We start from the raw sequence: 24,100 nt of genomic DNA on the forward strand, positions 1-24,100 counted from the left end.
GGTTCGACGGAGCTCATAAACTGATGAGCGCACCAAGTTGAAGAAGCCCTAAACTGTCCTACTGCACAGTAATATAACATATAATCTTATTACAGTGTTTTATGTCATATCCTTCTTATATTTTGATACTGTATTCTGTTGTATTCTGTTATCTCATTTATTGTAGGCTATATATTACACACTCATATATAAACACGTAGGCTATCTCACATAATCAGGTCACGGAATATCTATATCATTTTATATTATTTTTCACATGATGCTTCATTATATAAATTTTGCATACATACCAATCTATACATGAATATTAACTCCATTATTCTCTATCTATAGCCACTTTGATGTGGATAATAAGAAAACTGTAGCACTGGTTTCACTCATACATTTATGCATACTGGTTAGGGTAATGTACTGTGTATAGCTTTCTGATAGCCTGTCTGTATATCTACATTTTCCTATTTATCAGGATCATGTGCTTCCCTCCTTTGATAAATAACCTGTGATCTTTGATCTTTCATATCTTATATACCTTGATCACATTCCACTAAACAGACACAATTTGAAGAAAGACGTGATTGTAAGGCATTAAAGTGGAATCTAAAGTAAATTTACATATAATTAAATGTAAAATAATCATATTTGAGTGCAGAGTTGTGACATGTTCCCATCATATCTTCATGTTTACTGGGAGTCGACCCAAAGCATCAAATTAGAGGCCGAGTAACAGAATTTTTAAAGGTACAATCAATGACACAAAGGTGCTGCAAGGACGTGAAATTGAACTGCCTACCAGGCAAACCTATAGATGGCGCAAATCAATAGATCAGATGGGCCCAGGCCTGTCTGCTCGCCTTGAAGAGAGGACAGACAGAGCGAGAGGAAGGGGGGGGGGGGCACTTTTGGCAATAAGGTGGTGCTCTAATGGAGTCTTTCAGTTTGCTGTGGCTGGAAATGAAAGGAGGTTGAAGCCCGGCCAATTATTCAGCCTGAGAAGAGGAGGAGACTGAAAAAGGAGAGAGAGAGAGAGAGAGCGAGAGAGAGAGAAGTGGCGTGTGGCGTTGGATCACTGCCCTTTCAGAGATATGAAGGCAGAGATAGATAGACAGATAGATAGATAGATAGAGAGAGAGAGAGAGAGATAGATGGGATAGATGGATGAAACACAACAGATACATAGAAGCATAAAGAGCCTCCCAGAATGAGGGTCTGATTCAGAATAGCCCACAGATATTGGCCCCACTCCCAGAAATTTCCCCCAGTGCAAAAGGTTAACTGTCAGTCCCCCGCTAGGTATAAATAGAAGTCTGCCCTCCAGAAAGGCGTGTTCAGAGAGGGGGTAGACAGAGGAGGGAGGGGGGTGGGGAGGGGGCAGTTCCTCCTGATCGCAGTGACACACAGAGGGTACACAGGGTAGATTCAGGGGTTCTTTTTGGGGGCGGGGAGAGGTCTTACAGAGGAGGGAGAGAGAGAGAGAGGGAGAGAAGGAAGATGCAGCTGAGGACATAATGGCTCTGGAGACTGACAGACTCTGGACAAAAGAGTGTCCTCATCTATTCAACTTGGCCGTGACAGCAGACACAACAAATGCCATCATCAGCACCCCAGAAAGCTCCGGTCCAATTGAGCTGCTGCTGCATTTGACACCAGAGGAAAAAAAAAAAAAAAAAAAAAAAATCAGAGGACTATTGTTTTACTGAAGCTGCTGAGACGTGTAATTAGGCTAGTGTGTAGTAATCAAATGCGGAATGAATGGCTGAAACCAAGTTGAATTATACATGTTGGTTTCAGGTTTATATGAGTGGGAGTGCTGAGTTCCTGAAAATCTTCCTGGTTGTGAGGACAGCATCAATATGGCAGTAACATACACATAATTAAAACATGAATCTCCTGTATAATACATTCAAATTCTTTAGCCCAATCCAATTAGCGTGAGTAATGACCATACACAGATGTCCTGATCAGGTGTTTTTATTTTTCACTTAAATCCAAGGTAGCAAAAATGATACACAGATGAAATATCAGACACACACAGGAACTCTAAAACATTGAAACAAAAGGTGCTTCACCACCTCAAAAAAATAAAGCTTCCTCTTCAGTTTAGTACACCTGAATATGAGCAGATGAACCTGAAGTGATCTGCCGTTAAAAGTCTTTAAAAAAATAAATCAGGTTTCCTTCGATAATGCTACTAAATGAGATTTTTTACAACAGTTTGACACAATATTTTTTTTTTTTTATGTTGTCTCTTTGATGAGTCATTGGTATTGACTCCAAAAGGCATGTAATCTCTGACAAAATTCTTGTTCACAAAAAACAAAGATGTTATTGCTTTTTTTTGAAGTATCCACACTGCATATACTTACAACAAGTTATACTGTTTTTTTTAGCCTTTGTCAGAAATAATAATAAATAAGAAAGAATAATCGGCTCATGTATATACTCTGATTGCACTTAATCCTCTAGACCCCAAACACTAACATACTGTAGGTCTAGTATGGTAATATACCTGTCTGATTACATAGGCAAGCCATTATACATACAAGCAGTAATGTCATTATGTTTGTACAAATGATAAAACTAAACTGTTATAGTGACAAAAGCACTACATTCTATAATACACAGGCAATCACAGATTGCAAATCTTAAGTAATAATGTCCTCCCCTCTCCTTTAACTGGTGTATGTTCCCAAACTATCAGCACTACTTTGAAGTGAGGAAATGCAGTAATACGTTTGTCTCGATGGGAGTCACGACATTTATCACGTGGTCACAAAGGTAAAAGTGAACTGGAAAGTACCTTAAACTGTTTTTACAGTAACCACAGATGCTGGCAAAAGTAGGTGTAGTAGACTACTGGTAAATTCTGTCAGAACACGCTCCACATTGGTGTTAAAAAAAAAAAAAAAAGCTCATAGCTGGCATTTCAGTCCATATTAATGCTTTGATGCCGTACTTCTCTTGCAATACAATCCTCTTTCTCTGTGAAAACTTGTCAGCAGCAGATACAACAACATACCGAAAGTCTCAGAGTAGTTTTCTAAAAAAAATAAAATAGGACACTGTTCTTCTATCGAGGAACTTCAATTCTTTGCATGTGTGCTTCAAATATCTCAACAGTTGTTGCAGATCTTCTCTTGAAGTCCTCATATACAGGTGAACATTATCCAGTACAGACTGGTAGGAAACTAATTGGCACTTCCATACATTTATCATGTCTCTCTTCATTCCATCTACCATCCTCTAAAATGTGCTTCATGGTCACTTTAAAGAAATAGTTCTGCTTAGATGAGAGGATCGATGTCCTCTGATCCCCAACACATCAAACTATTCCATCCAAATATCAAACTATTTCTTTCAAAATGGGAATCATCATTCATTATCAGAGATAGAGTACATTTGGTTTTGGGGGTCATTCAAAATCCACAAAATAATAAATACTTAATTTGGTTTGATTGGGAACATACATCGCCCCTGTGCTATAGTGATGCCACTGTAGCCACTTAATACATTTCTATGTGAGAGTGAAGACAGTGTTTTTTTTTTGCCCACTCACACAATATTTCCCTTTTATGATCATATTAAATTCAGGCTAATAACAAAAAAAACTGAAACACTGTAGCACCCTCTGCATGTCTTCTCTGCTAAGACCAAGATACATCCACGCTGAAGCACACACACACACGCACACGCTTCCACTCCATAAACTGCAGGAAGATACACACTTCCAGCGTGAAAATGAAACCAGTCAACAGTTCACTTCAAAAAACAAACAAAACAAAACAAAAAAAAAAAAGGCAAGGAAGCCTTAATGCTATTGGAGTACATCAGAGGTGGGAGGGAGAGGCTGTTTGGCCACAAGCAGGTGCAGAGGACATGGCACGTTAGATGAGGGGCTTTTCTGACCCGCACTTTGTTATGAGAACAACGGATGAAGTCAAAACAATGAGTCTTTTCTCTCCTATTATTTGTCTCGTTCTTCACATAACTAGTCAATTTTTGCATTGGGTGTCCTTCGCCGGGCTTTCTGCCTTTCCACTGTTCAGTCCATGTGGGGTTTCTCAACACCACCCTGAGGAAAGCCAGAGAAAGAGAAACCCCGTTGTTAATAACATATCAATCAATTGATAAATGCAGCAATAGGAAATCCAGTAAGAATATCTATAGGTAGAACGCCACTGTTACGTCTGAATAGAGTAGAAATCAGATCAAGCTTCTGTACCGTGTCCAGGCAGCAGATGAAGACGGCTTTATGTGTACAGAAATGTCACTAATTCAATCACTCAATCTTTTATGTTCTGATGACTGGGAAACTGATGTAGGAAAACTTTGAACAGCTTCAGGTGATTGATTTTTCAAGACTGTAATCACACATGAACACATTAGTTTCCATTTCCTGTAAACCCAAAATAAACGTGGCTGAAATCAAAACTGAAACCTAACTGTGGACAATTTCCTGATTTTTATTTGCAGTCAGCGGCTTTCAAATAAACACATATTTGCTGCCGCTTAATGAATGAATACGGTCCGGATTAAGTTAAAAAAAAAAAAAAGGGAACATTTCCTCTCAGTTCCTTCTTGTTTTCATGATTTGTTTTTTTTTTCCCCAAATGTCAGCTGAACATTTTGTACAAAGAAGGGAACAAAGTACAGTTTGCTAAAACCTGCACGACACTTTTCTCATGACTCATTTTATCCAACACAAAACATTTTAAACATATTCAGACATACAGGTCTCAAGAGTTTGTGTACTCAGCTATATTTTAACCTATTTTGCCGATAGATTGTAAAACTACACATCTGACTAACTTGGTAAAAATAAAGTGGAGCCATTCAGCTGATCTAATAGGTCCAGGAGGTCCAGTTTTTTTTTTTTTTTAATTCTTAATTCTTAAGGTTAATGCTGCCAAACCGACTGTTTCACTGTAACTGGCTTAAGCCCAAAATAAAAGATGAACAAGCCACTCAAAAAAAAAAAAACATTTTGGGGGGGGGGGGTCTCATGCTCCTCCTGATCCTGATCCTCATAACTGACCCACTGGAGCGAAAGGGAGAAAAACACAGAACAAAACCACGAGTGCAGACTTGTGCCAGCATTCTTCAGGCCTCATCACAAACAAAAACAACAAGTAGCAAATGACCCTCTGGTCGGCCGAGTCCTGACTGGCTCTGTGTCTCGCCACGACTGTGAAAAACAACAGCTCTTAATCTGCTTTCACGCTTTCACTGAGTCAAACTGAGGGAGTGACGGGACTCTTACTTTACAGACAGAATGAGGTGAGGCTTCTGGGCAGAGGCTTAATGAAGACATCAAAGCTGACTTGATGGGATAATTATGAAGTAAAAGGGGGGCGTCCGGTGCTACTCGCGCAACTTTAGCTCATTTGACAATGTTATCTGCTGTTGTGGTTCAGCTAAATAATTGCAAATAAAGCACGTGTGGTGCAGGGGAGTCTTTTGAAGTCATCATTTTCTGTTTAGCTGCTTAGACAGAGTGCAGATAGGGTCGGCATGCACGTTCCTGAGGGCTGATACTGATTAATGTGGAGGGAGATTTTGTGTGAATATGACAAAAACACCACAGAGTCACAGGTGTTTACCCCTCAGCTATATTCTTGGCAAATTAGAAAAGCCTCCAGATCAAGAGTTTTGTGTGACTGCAAAACAACACAGCATCAGCAGACCAGCATCACTGAAACTGGTTTGGTAGCCGCTTAAAGGAGTAGCACGCCCGAAAGCTACCAACCTGTGACATTCTCCACATTTTGGGTGTGCACAGCTTCAAGCTAAGGGTTGTAAGGCTGTATTTGTGACTTTCCAGCTCTTTAAGATTAAGAGCACATTAACGCAACAAGAGTCTTCCTCCAATTTTTAAGTAGCAAATAATGAGATAAATGATTAATCTTGAGACCCCAAACCCTTTTGTTTGTCTTCAGAACATGTTAATTATGCTACAAGCTCTGTTGGATAATTTGTAGTCATTTCTGTACAAGTGACTTTCTCACTAAACTTTACGTTTAGATGCAAACTCGACCAGTGTTTTACAGTAAATGTCGTGAGACCGAGCTGGAGTTTGACATGTTACAACATTATATGTTACAAAATGGTTCCAAACTTTACCATGGCAAGTTGGCGTCCAATGTTTCCCACAGTAACACCGCCTGAGAAGAATATGCATGGGAGCCAGGAGCGTACATACAAGAAGTCTGGAGATGTGTACCTGAAAGACAGAAAAAAAAAAAACACAACACCATCTTATTAAATATAATCTTTAATGATGCAGATCAGGTTTAGTGATGCTATTCTGTAGCTAAGGCTAACCTCTGACCTCTGGGACGGGGAGGTCAATCAAAAACAGAATTCCCTCCTAAGCTAAACAAGTTATCCTATAATAAGGAAATCATGTCTTGCCCTTTCCCTTCAGGCAAATCTCAGAATAAGACGCATCAATTCTGACAAGCAGAAAATGCATCTTAAACACAAAGCCAGACAGATCTCTGAGTGGGAAAACTGCACAAGACCTGTCATGATGGAAAATATAATTATCTCCCCTCACTCCTCCCCCTGTGTTTCTACCTTGTAAAGTCAGCAGGAGCTGCAGCTGCCTTTTGAACCTCCTATCGTGGGCAACAGTCCCTTTCCTCAGCTGTGTGGTTTTGATGATATGCCACTGAAGCAGGTAGGATGGGCCGTTAATTGGGCTCCCAGAGATAAGGGGAATACCAAAAATATAACTCAATACTTTCTGTGTTATCTGTCACATCTTTTTTTGGAATCAGGCAGGTGGGAGTACATCCAGTGCTTCCTTCACACCAGGGTGGGACTTACTCTCATAGCTGTATAAAGAACACTTAAACCAAGCAGCATATTTTTTTTGTTTTTGTGGGTGTAACATAAAACCAGAAATTAGTGATGACAAAGCACTTGTGATTAATCACTGCTCACAGCATCAGTTTTGTTTCCTCAAAAGTAAAAACTTTTGACTAACAACTTTTGTTCCACTTGAATTGCTGACTTACTGGTAGACTCCATTGTAGACCAGCAGCTGTGTGATCACGGTAGCTAGGAAGGCAGTGGTGATGCCCAGGCCAAAGCCGCTCCTGGACCGGTCGAAGGTCCACCACAGGCCCAGAGACAAGGCTGCCAGCGTTAGGGAGAGCTGCACATTGTTGTCGAAGTCTAGTTTCTGTGTTACGGGGCAGTTAAGGACAAAGTCAAACAGTGTGACGCTAGCATGGGATTAGTTCTTACTCAAATATTTGGATGACCTGCTAGCACCAAGTTCCATCGCTTCTTAGGGGTAAGGGGTAAAGCAGGACATCCTGCTGCTTTAGATCCTGTCCTAACCAGCAAAGGAAGGACTAATTTTCCTCAAACTTTGACTGTGAAAAACTAATGAAGGACAACAGTAATTTATGAGTCTACAACATGAGCTCTTTGTGAAAGGATACAACACTGGCATGGTTGATACCGACGAACACTGCGATGCATCTCATGACGCTGGCCCACTCCCTCTTGAACTTGTGCGGCTCACCCAGATGGCTGTCGAGGCAGGGATACAGCAGGCCGACGACAGCTGCAAAAAGGAACAAACAGACCCAAATTACACAAGATAAGCAGAAATTCTGTGAAACGCCAGAGGGAAAATACTGTCATAGAGCTGCTGTGTGGGATTATTTGCTGAAGATGCGTTTCCATAATTAGTGAATCATTTATAAACCTACTCTACATTTGTTCTTTCATTTTTTACTTTTAAACTTGTTTTTCTTTGACTTTTGGTGTAATTCTTGATTTTGTGTAATGTCAAGCTCTTTCCATACATTTTCTTCTACATTTTGGCAATAAAGATTTTTAAGAAATTACAAAGAGAAATAACTATAGGACGACACTATAAAAATACTGAGAGCTGAGACAATTAGTCAATGAATCGATTAGTTGATTGACAGAGAAATAATCTGAAACTTATTTAAACTTTTCCAGCAAAGAGAATTGGATGCTTTTCTTTGTCTTATGTGTTGGTAAAATGAATATATTTGGGTTTTGGACTCTTGGTCTAATAAAACAACCAAACTTGATGGCATAAACTTGGAATACCCCAGACCAAATATTTATATGCTAAAATAACTGTCCTTTTTTATGTGATTATTCAATAACAAAAATTAGTTGTAGTCCTAACAGGATCATTATATAACATTTGCTGGTCCCAGCTGTGAAAAGGTGAACACTTGCTTATTTTCTTGATTTCATATGATTGTAGATTGAGTATTTTTCTATTTTTAACTGTTGGTCAGACAAAACACCAGCTCCAGGAAACTACTGGAGGACATTTTGGTGTATTTTCTGACATATAATCTAAAGAGTTAAAACTTGAATCAAAAAGCAGCCATAATTTGGAGCAGAGGATCAAAAACATGAAAAGTTACCTGTAAACTCAGTAATGAATACCTCAAACAAGTCCCTACATGGCACTGAGAGGCGTTAATAAAACAACAGACAGTAAGAACATGAAGCTGCTCCACCACTTCCATTTGTTTTCTGCTCTGCAGCACATGGTAGGAGGAGCTAAGCATAAACGCTCTTGTTTTTTTTTTTTTTAATTTTTTTTCCTCCCTACTTCCTGGTTCCTGGCCTTGAAAGTACCGCCCACTCAGCTCACCCGTTATGACACTGGCCAATGAGAGCGCAGCTCACCTCGTGTCCGGCTGTTGCGACCAATCAGAGCTCAAGAATCGCTACCATCTGTGCAAAGTCAGTTTTTTTCATATTTGACTGCCAGACAAAACCATCAAGTCTAGTGCAGCACAAGAGAGGAAGGCTTATATAATAGCCGAGAAAAACAAAGCCGAATGATGATTCATGACCCCCTGATCACACAGAACCTGATTATGGTGGCGATCATAGAAAAGTATTGTTTTTATTGCTTTTTATAGTTTAAAACGGCACTATTCTACTACTTCTTGTGGAGTGTGGTGCAAATAAACCACACAGAGGGGATTATCATACTTTAAGTGACCATAAATGATTGGTAAATTGGATTTTAATGGCTTTATTTTTCATTATAATTTTCTCTTTACATGGAAAAAGCTACTGCACTGTAACCCCTCCCCTCCCCACATTCCTTTGTCCCAAACTTAGCAACAAACTACAGATAACCTCGGTCAAACTGCTTTGCAAAACCATCCATAACATATTGATTAACTTTATTTTTTTTATTTTTTTTCCAACCACCGTTGTTGTCTACTCACCGGCTCCTGTGCCACAGCAAGGTGGGATCCACCAAGCGGAGGAAAACAAAGTTGTCATCACCTCCTCGGGAAACAGGGTGACATGTCTTTGTATCTGCAGCAAGTTGAGCACCAGGGCGAGGAACACCCCCACCGTGAAGAGGACAAGACCCCGGCGGATCAGGTTGGCCGTCCGGACGTCGTGCAGGGAGCCGTAAGCATTGCTGAGCACCGAGGTGATGATGGACATCATTTCTTCAGCTTTGGATGCCAACCAGTTGGCTCCAGATGACGAGTGTTTAGTTTCTACCCTTGATGCACAGGAGCAGCTCCAGCAGTGGTCCTCCAGTCTGGGCATTTGGCACTTTTGGGCTGAGGATGAAGGAAACGCCACAAATAGATACATTTAGCTCGCGATATTAAGGTACATTGTTGCAGAACAAGAGATAAATAGCAAGGTGTTTCCGGATTCTGCTAAAACTAAGTTAGGCTACAAGCTGTGATCATCTCTCCATACCTTGATCTGCAGACGTCTTCAGTGTCTGGTCCAAACAGAAACCTCCTCTCCTGTTCATTCGCGCCTCACAAATGATTAAGCCGGGTCCTCCTCCTTGTTTTCCTGCTCTTTACAACAAGGACTGCAATCACGTTGTTTGTTCACATCATCGTTAGCAGACGCACACACTCATAGAAAAAAAAAAAAACACACACACACTGTGCTGCTCCATTCCACAGCACAGAGCTCATACCGGGGACAAGAGCTTCCTCTGCAGAAAACAATCACAGCTGTGTCGGGTGAGAATCGGCAGCCAATCAGAGCGCGGCGGCTGATATGACGTGACGCCACCCCACCGCCCCCTCGTCCGGGACAGACGCACAAACCAGGAGGCAGGAGAGCTGAAGTGAAAGTGGAAACAGGGAACTACTTTAAATGGAAGCAAAACATATGTAACTCCTATTCAAAAGAGCCATTGAAGAGATATGATCAATAAATTTTAAAAAAATGCAGGGAAACAGCATTTAACAAGATAAAAAAATGGGATATTATAAGAACAAACACAGGGATGTAGTTGCAAAAAAATAGCTCAAAAGGTCAGTATGAATTCAAAACTGAAATCCACAGCAATATGTGTTCATCATAAGAATATAAATTGTTTTCTAAGAAGAGAGATGTATTTACCAGGCTAAAATCAGAACTTGAGCTTGGTCCTTCTTGGATAAACACTTAATCTTTCACAGCTCTTCCACTCAATCTGTTCCCAAAGGCTACACTCACAAACTAACCCTGGTTAAACAGGGACCTTTATATATATATGCAGCACTGGGGAAATGAGGTTAGTGGCACAACTTTTTTTCTGACGTTGGTGCAAAGTTGTTGAACTTTAGGTCAGGATAGAGGAGGTGTGGCTCGCAAAAAGGAGGAGTGTGCAGGGAAGGCATGTAGGGCCCCTGCACGTCAGCCAGTGATAATGTGGATGGGAAAAAGGGTCATTGCCCGGGTGGTATAGTTTTTCAAGGATCGACAGCAACATGGAAACATGTTTTGCAAGAACCTGTGTGACTCAGCCAGGTGTCTATAGGGCAGTGTGATAACAAACGTCCACCCATACTATACGTTCAGCAAAAAGCATGTACCTATAGGTGCATGTTTTGCTGAGGACATGGACAGGGAACATGGATCCCCTTTGGAAGTGAAAACACCTACACAGCTGACACATTCAGGTGAAGACTCACTGCTATGCAAATTTTTTTCTAAAAATGATTTCATTTCATTTCTCCACAGCGATTAACAAACATTTCTATCATTTCAACTTAACTGTCAAAAAGTCCCAAACTAAATCGTATTTACTTAATTTCAGCTGCTGGCACTTTGTAGAGAGTAATACCATGGGTGAATCATCTTTTTTCATGCAAATTGGCTTGCAAAATTGAGCGATGCTCCATGACCTACAGCAAATTTGGTAAACAAAACCAGAGAGCGTATCAATCAGATAGCATTTCTTTTCAATTAAGTTTAATTAAAATCCTTTTTTTGGTGTAATTAACTGTGCTGCTGATGTCTCAGGGTATTGTATTCATTTTTTGTTTTTGCAATTATGTGGTGCTAAAATGCAGAACTATGCGCTGTGGAGACTGGAGATTTCTGGTTGTCACCCAGTATTCAGCTTCAAAGCCTTAACCCAACTGCTAAATTTATCTCTTCTTTTTATGGCTGGTTTGATGAGCCATGTGGAGGAAAATGATGCTCCAATTACTGGGAATATTGGTAAAACACCCAATAACTATATTTATGAAAACAGACATGGAAACATTGCAGACACATCAGAGACTTTTTAGCCATGCAGGCGTCATGGCTCTAGGGATGGCAATGTTGATTGGTTGGTCGGTCTATTGGTCCACCAGTATGGTCCAGAACGAAATATCTCAACAGCTGTTTCAAGGATACACACTACTATTGCCTTTGGTGATTTACTGACACTAATGAAATATCTCAACATCTACTACATGACTTTGCAAGGATAACTTTGCACAAATATTCATGCTTTCTCATCACTTTGGGGATGACTTTCACCATGAGGCCTGTATTTGTGGTTCTGAGTGGCCATGTGTTGACAACTATAGGAAGCACTGCTGTAAAACTGGGTATGCACATTCTGTTTGATCTAGTGCCATCATACATCACCCTTAGCTGTACTGTGTATTTAGTGCTCATTACCAAATATTAGCATGCTATCATGCTAAACTAAGATGGAGAACGTGGTAACTCACTTAGCATCAGCATGTTAGCATTGTCATTGTGAAGATGTTAGCATGCTGATATTTGCATTTAGCTCAGCCTCACAGAGCTGTACCAGCATGGCTGTAGTCTTATTGTACCTGCAAACACTGAAGGCAAATGTCGTGGAGGTGAAGCTACTTTATTCCATTGGCATTCATATTTTAAGTTACTAACCATGTCTTCACACAATTGAATAGATAAAGCGGCTTTGTTAGTTCCGCTAAAGCAGTTTTGGAATGAGTTTTTGAATGTTAGTATTGCATATGGGTGTATAAATCATCTTATAAGTTACAGTTTCCAGACAGCACATTCAAATTGACCAAGTTTAAATTGGTTCCACTTGAACTGAATGAGAAAATGCCTTTGCTAAAATGGCAGTGATAACTGAATGGTTAAATATAAATGTCACAGTTGCACTCCATTGGAGCTGTTTCACCATTTTGTACTAAATAAGTCAAGCATGAAAGTATATTGAGGGTTGAAAAGTTTGCATTTGTCCTTCCGTCACATTTCTGAGTGGTTAGCATTGTGTTGGTGTATGCAGAAGGCTTGAACAAATACAGCATGTCTTACAGGATGAGAAGACTGTCAAAGAGGAAATTACTATCTGAACAAGTTTCGTTTTCTTTCTCAGTCATTTCATAGCTTTCTTAGAATATGTTTGGATGTAACAGCATAGATCCTCATTCATGACCTCGATACAAACATGCTGTCGTGGTCCTGAATGACATTTAGAGACATTCACTTTGCTGCAATCCATAGATAAGGACATCAGTCATATTTACTCATAATTTCAGTGGACCATGTGGTTAACGCAGATAAATTGCCACACCCTCACAGTTTCACAAGGGGGGGGGGGGGGGGCGGTCAGAAAGAGAATGGTACACCTACGGGGAGCTCCCCTGGGCCTGCAACTACTACACCACCCTATTAAACCAACAATAGTATTCTTCTCTGCCTCAGGACAAAATGAGTATGTTGAAGGCTCGTCTTTGGAAAGGAGCGTGTGTATGTTCCCCAAATGAATACGCTTCTCTCTATGTAATTCTTAGCAATCCAGGTGCCTGAGGATAAAAGCCTACAGCAGCGAGTGTGTGTGTGTGTGTGTGTTGGGGGGGGGGGTTGCCATTGTGTAGATCTCTGTCTTTGCTTCAGTGTCTATATGTGTATGTGTTAATACAGAGAAGAAATCTATGGCTGGATATGAGTAACCTGAGATGGCCTACACGAGGCATATGAAATATTTGGTATATTAACAAAAGAAGAGAAACAGTGAAAAATGTAACGCTGCTGTGGAAATTTAGATTGCATCTGGTGCTTCTACTGACAGGAACATGTGCATTAATGTGGAAGCTGAAATCGCAAGTTGCATGTTAGCTAATGCTGGGCTATAATAACCATGAAAATGACTCGGCATATAGCAAATAGCTCCTAGCAACCAGCAGTGCTGGCGCTGGCGTCAAGGAGGTCTCAGCCACATCAGAAGATAAAGCAGGATGCTTCGACACTTCAAATGAATAGCAGATCAAGCGTGTCATAGATTATGCTGTTAGACTGGGTGGGATTGAATTATAGCTAAAGGAAAAGCCTGCTAGAACAGCTGGTAAATTGATCTATCAAACCCAAGCTTGACAATTTTCTTCCTCAATCCTGTATGAAATTATGAAGGGAAACATCCTAATCCGTCTGCTCGGATAGTTGATTAAGATGAAAATGGTTTCAGCTTCATCTAGCTCAGTGTGTTCCTTCTAGTTCAGGTGTCAAAAAGAATTTTATTAATTTCTCATTAAGTGCCAAGATACTGTACATTTGGAGAACTGTTGAAATTGCATAACCCATTAATAAGAATGGTATTTTCATATAAATCCACCATAGGTAACTGTGGCATCCAATCGCTTTTTTATCACTAGGTTAATAATCCACAGTTTGATCAAAATTCTCCAGCCCTATTTTCTTCCTTTTCTGTCTTTCCATTGCTTCAATGCTTTCTGGGCACTCTTCTCAACACACACATACACAACCTTTTCAGTAGCTCTCCCTCTCTCACTGTGCCATGGAAGATGAAAGGGGGTTCTGGGGTATAGAGTGTATCAAGCAGCTTAACAAAGGATACCATAAAGGCCCTGACTCTACAGCCTGAGGGCGTGGCACCAGGATGCAATCTCCCAGCCCCTTTGTTCTTTAGCGCTCAGCTCCGAAATTGTTTCAGAGCAGCTCACCTTTTTCTATAGCCAGATCCTACACTCCTTTCTGTACAGCATGCTTATTTCCTGGGTGTATTATGCCAAAACAGAAAGAATATGTGGGTTTTAAGGGATGGTAAACAGATCCTGAACCAGCGCTACAAAACACACCAACTGTGGTTTCCAAGACAATAAACATTTTTATATTTTAGAGACAATGACCTGGATTTAATGTGGTTGTTTAGGAATAGTTTGACATTCAGAAAAATTCACTTATCAGCTATCTTGCCAAAAGTTAGATAGTAAAGTTGATACCACTCTCATGTCTGTATGAAAAATATGTAGCTGGAGCTACCAGCTGGTTTCCTTAGCTTAGCATAGAGGCAGGAAACCATATTTACCAAACAGATATGTGAGTTCTCACCTAATTGTCAACAAGAAAGCGAATTAGCCTATTTCCCAAAATGTCAAACTACTCCTTTAAGTTGGCATTTAGCCTTCACTATGAGTCTGTTGTGATAAACTACACTACCCTCTGCTCTTATCAGCTGCGAGCTTCCCCCCTGCTAAGCTTATTGCTGCTGTTGACCTTTTAATAGCCACTTCACTTCACTTTAAAGGAAAACACTTAAATTTGCTATCTTTATTTCAAGGAAATTGCTCCAAGGTGATAAGTACTCTATCTAGAGTGCCCATGGTGGCTATATTTTTAATCATTTTACAATTTTTGTGCAATTTAGTGAACACCACAAACAAAAAAGCATGATGCTGAATTAACACCCCGCTTTTTTTTTTTTTAATTTTTTTTTACAAAGGTACCATTTCGTTGCAGGGCATGTATTGGACTGCTCTATAGCACAGGTGTTTGTGATACTGCTGCCCCGTGCCTCAACATGTGGCATGTTTACACAAAAGCTCTGCTCAAGTCAGCCACACTCAAAACGCCTGTGAACAGCACAGGCCCAACAGCCAATGGGCATCCTAAATAATCTCAGGTGTCATTCTCGACCAATCACTGCCGCTCCCTCAGTGAGTACATTTGTGTTTCTGTGTGAGAGAAAGAGATACTAAGAGGGAGAATGAGACAATAAAGAGATCCTGTTTAAAGCCGGACAATGATCCCAAAATGCACCTCACGTGTTTTTCTGCCGTGCTGTACAGTGATGTTTCATTCGGTAAATCTTCTCACCAAGCTGAACAGCACAGAGACAGAAGTTAACGATGATGTAATCCACAGACAAATCCTGGAGCTGCTTTACAGAGAGTGAATAATAGGGCAACTCATCATGACAGCAACTTTCCATGGTGATTTCACTGAGGTTCAGGCACATGACTAATAGCTAATGAAACTCACTCGGCTGAAATGTCTTCAACAAAAAAATCATTAACTCCACAACTCCAGAAAGGGTTAGGTATTAGCAATGTTAAGTCAAGGCGCACAAAATTTGTTGATAATCATTTCAAAGAAATAATATAACACTTTGTGAAATATGCTAATTCGTGTTTGTGCACAGAGGTAGATGAGAAAATCGACACCGCTCTAATGTCTATATGCTAAATACTTAGCTAGACCTAACAGACAGTTTAAGTTAGCATAAAGACAAAATCTGCCTACTACCACTCATTGACATGTTATATCTCATTTGTTCGGTCTGTCCATAACCAGCTGCTGAATATTTACTGTACAAGGATCAGCATCATAGAACCGTTAATTGTAGCATATACATACATAGCTGTTACTGCTAACATGAGCTATGTAGGAATAACAAAACTCAAAAATAACACAAACAAGATATAGCATGTTAATTTGTCACTCTTACAGGTTCTGGTTGGAGGATTTTGATACTTTTGAACTGAGGCATGCCCCCCCCTTTCCAGTCTCTGTGCTAAGTAAACTTTAGCTAACAGGCTGCAAGCAGTATTTAACTCTCTGCCAGAAAATGATTAAACATATTTCCCAAAATGTCAAACTATTCCTTTACCTATCCAATGTCAATACAATAACACAGCAAAAATTCATTTTACAACTCAGTTTCACCTTTCTAAAAGTATTTTTCAAAACCTCTGTTGCAGCTTATTGGCACCTTAAAGAATGAACATGGCATGATTACAGCCATTGTACTCAGTTCTCCTGACATTTTAAAGGCAATTGTTTTTGATCACACCACCTTCACCTGAGGCAAGTGGTTCCTGAGCTGATTCTGGCTGTAGCTTAATGTTTAACAGTGTGGCCTCATATCAGGGGCAGTGCTGAAAGCCCTGTTGCCAAAGAGGAGTAGTATGGGAAAAAGTGTGTAAAAGTTAAAATATTAACTCACCTTGTTTACTGTTTCAGACTATTTACACTTGAGCATGTTTTTTTTTACAGAAAAGCCAACATCCTTGCTGTGTTGCTAAGCACCATGACATACATTTTAAAAAATGAGTGCTATTATGTTGGCGTTTGGATACAAACACAATAGAATACCTGCATAGTTTGAAACAACTTTGTACATAACTAGAAGTGAAAAACAAATGAAGCTTGTGTAAGCTGTTCAGTTAAACAGTTCACACCAATAAATGACCTCAAACAGACAAAAGTCTCCCACCATTTCAACACCCCAACCCTTCACTGTTTGATTATGCCACATTGAACACTCAGAGACTCACTCACATCATGTGATTATGACAGTCACTGGACTGACTGGAGGTTTAGACAGTGTGTCCCGTACAACTGTCCTACCATTGTCCTTGCTGGCCTGCCCTGCACTTGTCACAGATAAAGCCTTGATGCATTGTAGGCATGTGATTTTCTTTTGTTTTAAGTCATTTCTTCAGCCTTGCATCACTCTTCAAGTTATATCCACGCTGGGGAGCAGATTTTGAAGACCAAATTGCTCACTCAGCTGTTGAATAGATTTGCTCAAAGATGATATTAAATGAGTGTTATTCTCATTTATAGAGGAGAATGCCAGCTTAAAATGAAGCTGTTTTTTTTAAAGATTGCTTATAATTAAACATAGCAAACAGAATTCCTATAAAAATAATAGCATAGCAGAACACGCAGCATGAATACCGTCATTATTTGTTGAAACATCCTCTCTTAGGGGTTCAACATGTAATAAAAGCTATAATATGACATGGTATCATGATATCAGTGATTATACTGATGACTGGGTATTAGCTTCAGCTGTTACTATCTCAATTCTTTGTATTTCATTATTAGCCAGTATTATTAGGTTGTATTAATTCAAAAAATATTCCATCATCTCCTCCAAGAGATGAGATGAGATGATTAATATTATTGTATCCAGGAATTTATTGCTTATATGTAGTAGATTATAATAAATGATTAACTTATTTAGAGAAACTTTTTTTGTTACACTTTGAGTAGTTATCAGTTTTTTATCGGGTTTCTTATCCAAACGGACATGTTGTTATTGTACTTTTTTTTTTTTTATCACTGATAAAGGGTGGCACTTATCGCAGGGTCACTATTGGACAGAGGCAGACAGCCTGTTTGACTGATCCATATCCCTGATAAAATATAATGGTGATAGTGCTGGAGCATGGCTGGCTTTATCTGTGAGATAAAAGAAAGAAAACACAAGACTTTATCTGGAAACACAGTTACAAAACCCAGTGGCATTTTAAGGTATGGCCTGAGTTTTATCAAGTAATGTTTCTTTTTCCAGTCATGAAAACTGTTTGAAGCCTCCAAATGTAGTAGCACAGTACCCTCCTAGTGGTAGGTAAGGGTAAAACACAGAGTTGAAATTCTGCACACAAATGACCAGCAGATGGCACCCACACAACAGCCAATAAATGACTAATGATACTGAATTTTCCCTCATCCTCACATATGTGCGTTCAGTATTCTTCCACATACCAGATTGAGTCTCAGGCTTTCATGTTTACACCTGTTTCAGACCTGGGAGGAGGTGACCAAAAATACCTACACGCACTGGAAAATTAACTCAAATGACCCACTTCCTCTTCATCATTTCAGATGTAAGACTGTGTTGCTGTGGCACCAGAACAAAAACACATGCCCAGCTTTAGTTTTTCTGAGACATTCACAAAGGAAATTCAAAAGTTTGACGGTAATTTGAATTTGATGACGTGCTTTAAACTTTCTGAGGCTCACAGACATCTAATACACAAGCTAATTAAACATTTGTATGCTCACTGTCGTACCATAAATTGGAAAGTAGAAAGGAGAAAAATGGCACTTAGGGACATTCATTGTCTACGGGTTGTTTATTTTTTCAGTCAAAGTAGAGCAGCAGGCATTTTCAATTTTGAGCTGAGATCTCACTCAGCTCATTTTGCCAGCAGGGGCCACGGAGGTGACAGACGTATTTGTTGATAACACCTGATGGCCACAGGGGTCAGAGAGAAGTGACTCTCCATTCCAGTGCTGGCTCTGTGTATTTTATCAGTCAATGAATTTCAGGGATAACATGTTTTAAAGGTACACTGTATCACTGTGTCTACTGTTTGTGTTAAAATGTAATCTTTTCCTTACATATTTATTTCACGGATACAAGCATCTGTCACATGAATAATGTTTTGTATTATTTACTCAGTGTGCCCGTTGGAAAATAAGATGTGTCCTCATTTCCTCTTGAAGCTATGCAGCCACGGCTGTGCTGTTGTTTGCAGGAGCAGGTAAATTGTTTTCTACTTAGTCTGTCATTATCATCCCTTTAAAGGTAATTGTTCCTCTTAGTTCTATTACAGTTGGCGGTTTACAGAACACTTTTAAATCATGAAACAAGCAAAATGCTAATGGGCGCCGGCTATCCAATAATTGCAGGCAATTATTACAAAAGTTCTCTTGTCATCTAATTGCAGATAATGAAATCATGAGATAGTGAAACAAGGATGGTAATTTTGGTGAATATACATATCAAAAACCCTACTTTGACTGTCAAGTGGGTCTGCTTGACGTCACTATACTTTGAGTTGGAAAATATCACATCTGAACATGACCAGACTGTAATACTGAACAACTAAATATCACCCATGAGCACCTAAAATGTGAGGTATTTCATACTTTTTTTTCCCACTCCTACATAAACCCTCATGATGTCTTTAGAAACTGATTCACATTTTCACGCTGTGCAAAATTGAAACATTTCATAACCAAGAGCTTCACGTTGCCTCACAGCAGCGAGACTCTGAATGGGGCACGACTTTCATCAGTGCCTGAGTGCTTGTGAGTCAAACCGAGGAGAATCTCCTTTAGTTAGAAAATCTCTGAAGGTGGAACTGGATCCAGCAAGACAAACAGAGACTCGGATATATGACATCTGACACCCATTTGAGACATCTGAATGTACATGAGGGTAATGTAGCAGCCATAGGCTCCGAGGGTTGTTACATTATGTGTGTCTGCAGTCTGTTCTCAATCATCCTGAGCAAACAGGAAAGAAATCAGTGCCACATATGGATGCAGATATTTTCTAAGTCCTTGAGACAGAAGAATGATATTGGTCTAATAGATTAAAAAGGAATAAAGATGATTATGTTCTTTAATCAACTTAGAGGTTATTAACAGATTGGGGAGATTAAATGTGTTAAAGAACAGTCATTGTAAAATTGAAAATAGAGTCCTGCGGGATTCTCATGCGATGCTAATTAAAACTGGAGCCTCTCAGTCAGAGGTTGCACAATAATACTTTTACAATCTGCCAGAATATTTCATCCCACATTTCAATTGAGCCGCCTCAAAGCAAACTAGGCGCTGTTTTGAGAGCTGAGTGTGTTTCAGTGCCAAGGAGGTCAGCTCCGGCAGGATGTAAACAGTTACTTTTATAAACACTCTTGCTGAACTAAGTGCTCCTGCATTCAGGAGTTATGTGGTTATCAGAGAACATGTGATTATGTTGTAATGAGACAAGGTCATTTTGCACAGCAGGGATGTGTTTGTTCACTGTTGACCTGCTGACATTCACATTGGTATCTGTATTCACATTTTATAGCGACAACCTAACTTACACTCATTCTTATTTCTCATTTTTAGTTTTTAAGAATCATAACCTAAATGGATTGCTAAAGGATGTACATGTAAAAGTATTTTGTATGAATACTTCTACATAATGTGGTGAAATCTTTCAGCTATCTTTAGGCTGACCTGAATGTAGCAATAAAAAGGCTCTTTATGACCAGAGCCCTATTAAAGCCTGCACACACTCACAGCTCACCCTTTCAGGTGTTTTCACTTATGCTGCATTAGACCTCTTGTGACAACTGTGTGTGCAGGTACAGGTCCCTCACTTTCATGTTTTCTTGCAGTGGTTAGAGTGGGAATTTTAACACTGTTACCATGGTTATTAATTTGTAGTGTTTGGTGACATCACATATAAGCATAAGAAGAGCGTGTTCATGCTTGTAGTAGTTAATTGATATAGCCTAAGTAGCCTAAATTAGCTACTTTTGCTAATTACAGTCATGTGACACGACACCGTAATGATAGACAATGATGATGACTCATAAGTGCCTAAAAAGGTCTGTGCTACCACACCTTTGGCATCTGCAAGAAAACTAACAGGAGAATAAAGGGAGATGTCAGTCAAGCCTGAGGCTACACAGTTCTGGGAAGAGGGGTGGAGGTGTACAAAAAGGTATATAGGACACACAAGCATTTATAGTACTCACTTGCACAAATAAATCACACTTTACAAGGATAAGACAAGGATAAGATAAGAAAAGGGAGAGTAGAACAACAGAAACACTAAGACTAAAGGAAAAAAAAGCATGGTGTCAAATATGTCAGCATTTCCTTATACACAAGCAATAAGCATCAGGCATGTGTGCCTCAGATTCCCAAGGGGCAAAACCAGGTTACGATGTCAGAGTCCATGTGAAAGAACCCTCTCTATCTCACCAGCATGATTATGCGTTTAGGATGTACAACATCACTCTCCTCAGATGAAACACTTCAAAGCATCGCCTCAGCCAATATTAAGCTTTAAGTTTTCTTTCCCATATGTTGCCCTCTGTGTCTCATATCACCCTGGACCTAAAAAAACCAATCACTAATAAGAGCTGAGAAATCACTCCACACTCATCAGTCATCTAGTGTTTGTCCCTTCACGACTCAAGGTGTAGTCCTGTTTCCCTTGGTGAGCCAGCCAACCCTGACAGTCACTGGCAGGTGCAGAAATATTCTACTTTTGATCTCTCCACAGAGTGCCTTTCTATGATTATCTCAGGCTCACTGCCTTTGATTCATTTGCTGCTACACTGTGGAATCTGTCTATTTTAGTCCATCCATGGGATGATTTTTTTTGTGTTTTGTTGTGGGGGCAGACAGCACACTAAGCCAGTATTAAACAAAAGCACATGTACACAAGAAATATATGGTGGGAATTTTAAATAGCCATTCATCTAGGCATAAGTTGGTTTATGTAAGGGAAGGTACCTTTCAAAAAATGTCCCTATTAGGGACAGTGTGTAGGGAACCCCTAATCCAGTCAGAACCTGGTATTGTAACTGATCTGCATATGTGGACTTGGACTGCAAATTCATTCAACAATTATGATCCACAGATAATTGTTCGAAAAGCATCTTGAAGAATTTAAGATTTTCCTGAGCCACAGAATATGCAAATCAATGAAAACTGAAAAACTATATGGCAATCGATCCGTTTTTATTGAATACGGTGACCAAGAGGCAGCAACAGAGGTGAGAAAGCCTCCCAGTCTTCTGAATTTGCTCACATAGAAAGAACAGAGTGTGTCTTTTGGGCATCTAAATATAAATAAATATTTGGATGACAACTTTGGTTGATTTTGTGGATGTGAAGAGGCTGTCAGAACCAAACAGCCAAAACCATATAAGAGGGACCTCACTGGACTCTGCCTCTTTATGTGAGGTTTGTGTTTTGCCCCTGAGTCTGAGAGCACTGAAGCTGTACTGCCATACAGATGGGATTTCTATCCTCAGTGCCTCCAGATTTTGAACACAGACCTACAGTACACTACCCAATGCTGAATAACAATTCTCAACACATCCTGCCAAGTTACTTTGTCAGCAAAGTTGAAGCTTTATTATAGTATTTTTATCTGGAAATATGATAATAACACACACCTGACTGCAGACTAGTTTTATTTACTGTACTTTCATTTGTACAGTCAAGACAATAATGAAAAACAGCTTAAACCAGAGTGAAATCCAAAAGATAACCAACACTTAATTATAGATGAGAGTCTGCCATATCATTATTATTTGCAGCCTGTGGTAAAGATCAATAATTGCCCTGCAGTTAATCACATCAAACAGCCTCATTAGAACTGACACAGATATTGGCTTCACTCTGAAGTGAATCTCCTTGCATATTCAGCTTTGTGTGTCCAGGATTTTTTGTATAATGGAAAAACCTTGACAGATGTTTGTTTATATTCTACAGTGATGTTTCATCTATATTTAGTTTTTGTGCACAGGTTTATTTAAACTGAAAAGTGGATCTCCTTTCAGTCATTTCTCATTTGTGAATTGTGAAATTGTCAGTGAAGTGATTATTTTTAAACATTCCAGTTGCAGAGTCATTTGTAAGGAAGTTGTCAGAGGAATCTGTTCTTTTCATCTTCAAATGGTTCATCTTTTCTTATGTTGCTCTGCTCACTGTGCTTAGGCCATTTGCAGTGAGGAAAAAAAGCTTCTTTGAAGGGCCAAATGAAAGACTCGTATGCTCACTATGAATACTTTTTATATTTATCTTTGTTACTGTGAATGAAGAATGAAGAAATTCTGCTACTGTCAGGGTCTGTGATTTCTATGAAATGGCCAGACAATGACAGAAGTTAACCAGACCTCTCTAATAGTATTTCAGATTGTGCCATGAAAGATTTATCACTTTATTTTTTATATATATATAAAATCAATGAAAAGAAAGTAAAATTCAATTTCTTCACTGAGAGTTTGGTTGCTTGCCTTTACTCTGAGCAAAGGATACATCTTTAAAAATGCAGCTTCCAAAAATGACTCATGTCACCCTCCACCCATTCCACATCTCTGTACTTATTTTCTAACAAACCACTTTCCTGTCAAACGGCACATAACCATTTAAGGGACATAGGAACATTTGATACATTTACTGTCACACACAAAAAAACACACTTTTATTATTGTGTCTGAATGTCCAAAATTGCGAGAAAAGGTGTAAACATGAAAATCCAAGCCATTTACCCCAGAAGTTGGATGACATAAAGCAAGTCAGAAACCTGTTATTGTTATTCCTTGCTTGTTGAGATTCTTCCGACTTTGGACTGACTTCAGGAGCCATTCCAGTTCAGATTCCAGACTGGGAACTCTGAAATTCCAACTTCCTGGTTCAAATGAAATGCACCATATGGTTTGGGGAAGTTTACTCTCCAGCCCATGTTACTGTAGATTATGTAGCATTTGTCAGTCACTTAGTCCTGATCCAAAGAAAGATTTCTCTTGTAACGTCAAAGGTGAAAAAGAGCAATTTCCTTATCATACATTTATTACTAGGACTAACTGCTACTGCCTGGGACAGTCTAGCCTCAGTCTTTTATTATATCATATATGTAGTAAAAGTCACCCAGAGACAGATGTTTAAATCAACTTGTGGAGCTAACATTAGCTTAATTAGTTAGCTTAATTAATTACCTGTTATTTTTCAACACGTTTGAGCGTCCACTGTACATTTTCCTTGTTTCATCACCCTTTGTAATCACACCTACTTTTATTCTGATAGTGTTCCTACTGATCAGACAGAAAAAAATGAAACGAAAACGAACATTTAGATATCAATCATTTCTTATAAAGATGTCATGGAAAAACTTGTTAGCAATCAATTCTGTATTTACACATCCAACAGACACAGAGCAACATTAGCATGCATTTGGAGTTGTGTGATCTCCTCCAACTCTGGAGTAGCTCTTTAGTTGCTTAAATGCTCCAAT

At 39.4% G+C, this 24,100-nt stretch overlaps 1 protein-coding gene across 3 annotated transcripts; it reads right to left on the reverse strand.

The window, feature by feature from the left end:
• Positions 1 to 1,952: 1,952 nt before the first annotated feature.
• On the reverse strand, positions 1,953 to 10,576 carry insig1 (insulin induced gene 1). Of its 3 annotated transcripts, XM_071485021.1 has the most exons (8): positions 10,402 to 10,576; positions 9,971 to 10,118; positions 9,739 to 9,845; positions 9,243 to 9,593; positions 7,449 to 7,573; positions 7,017 to 7,183; positions 6,118 to 6,217; positions 1,953 to 4,069 (listed from the first exon to the last, which is right to left on the reverse strand). In XM_071485021.1, the coding sequence occupies exons 3-8, from the start codon at positions 9,794 to 9,796 to the stop codon at positions 4,040 to 4,042; spliced, it is 831 nt and encodes a 276-aa protein (XP_071341122.1). In that variant the 5' UTR covers positions 9,797 to 9,845; positions 9,971 to 10,118; positions 10,402 to 10,576; the 3' UTR covers positions 1,953 to 4,039. The 3 variants fall into 3 exon arrangements, with proteins under 3 accessions (XP_071341122.1, XP_071341121.1, XP_071341123.1); XM_071485020.1 differs by lacking the exon at positions 10,402 to 10,576 and having other exon boundaries at positions 9,739 to 9,840; positions 9,971 to 10,106; XM_071485022.1 differs by lacking the exons at positions 9,243 to 9,593; positions 9,739 to 9,845; positions 9,971 to 10,118; positions 10,402 to 10,576 and adding an exon at positions 8,421 to 8,539.
• Between the last annotated feature and the right edge of the window lie 13,524 nt (positions 10,577 to 24,100).

The sequence above is a fragment of the Trachinotus anak genome, unplaced genomic scaffold (genome assembly GCF_046630095.1).
Source record: "Trachinotus anak isolate AG129_WGS33_773 ecotype Australia unplaced genomic scaffold, CSIRO_AGI_Tana_v1 ptg000009l, whole genome shotgun sequence".
NCBI classification, from domain to species: domain Eukaryota; kingdom Metazoa; phylum Chordata; class Actinopteri; order Carangiformes; family Carangidae; genus Trachinotus; species Trachinotus anak.

Bases quoted from the DNA above. Each gene is read 5' to 3' on its own strand.
- insig1 (XM_071485021.1), bottom strand. From the start codon at position 9,796: ATGAACAGGAGAGGAGGTTTCTGTTTGGACCAGACACTGAAGACGTCT. The intron at 6,218-7,016 runs GTAAGTCAGCAA...TCTGTCTTTCAG, and splicing joins GTCTACAATGGAGTCTACCA to GTACACATCTCCAGACTTCT. The intron at 4,070-6,117 runs GTAAAGTTTGGA...GGCTTTCCTCAG, and splicing joins TTGGACGCCAACTTGCCATG to GGTGGTGTTGAGAAACCCCA.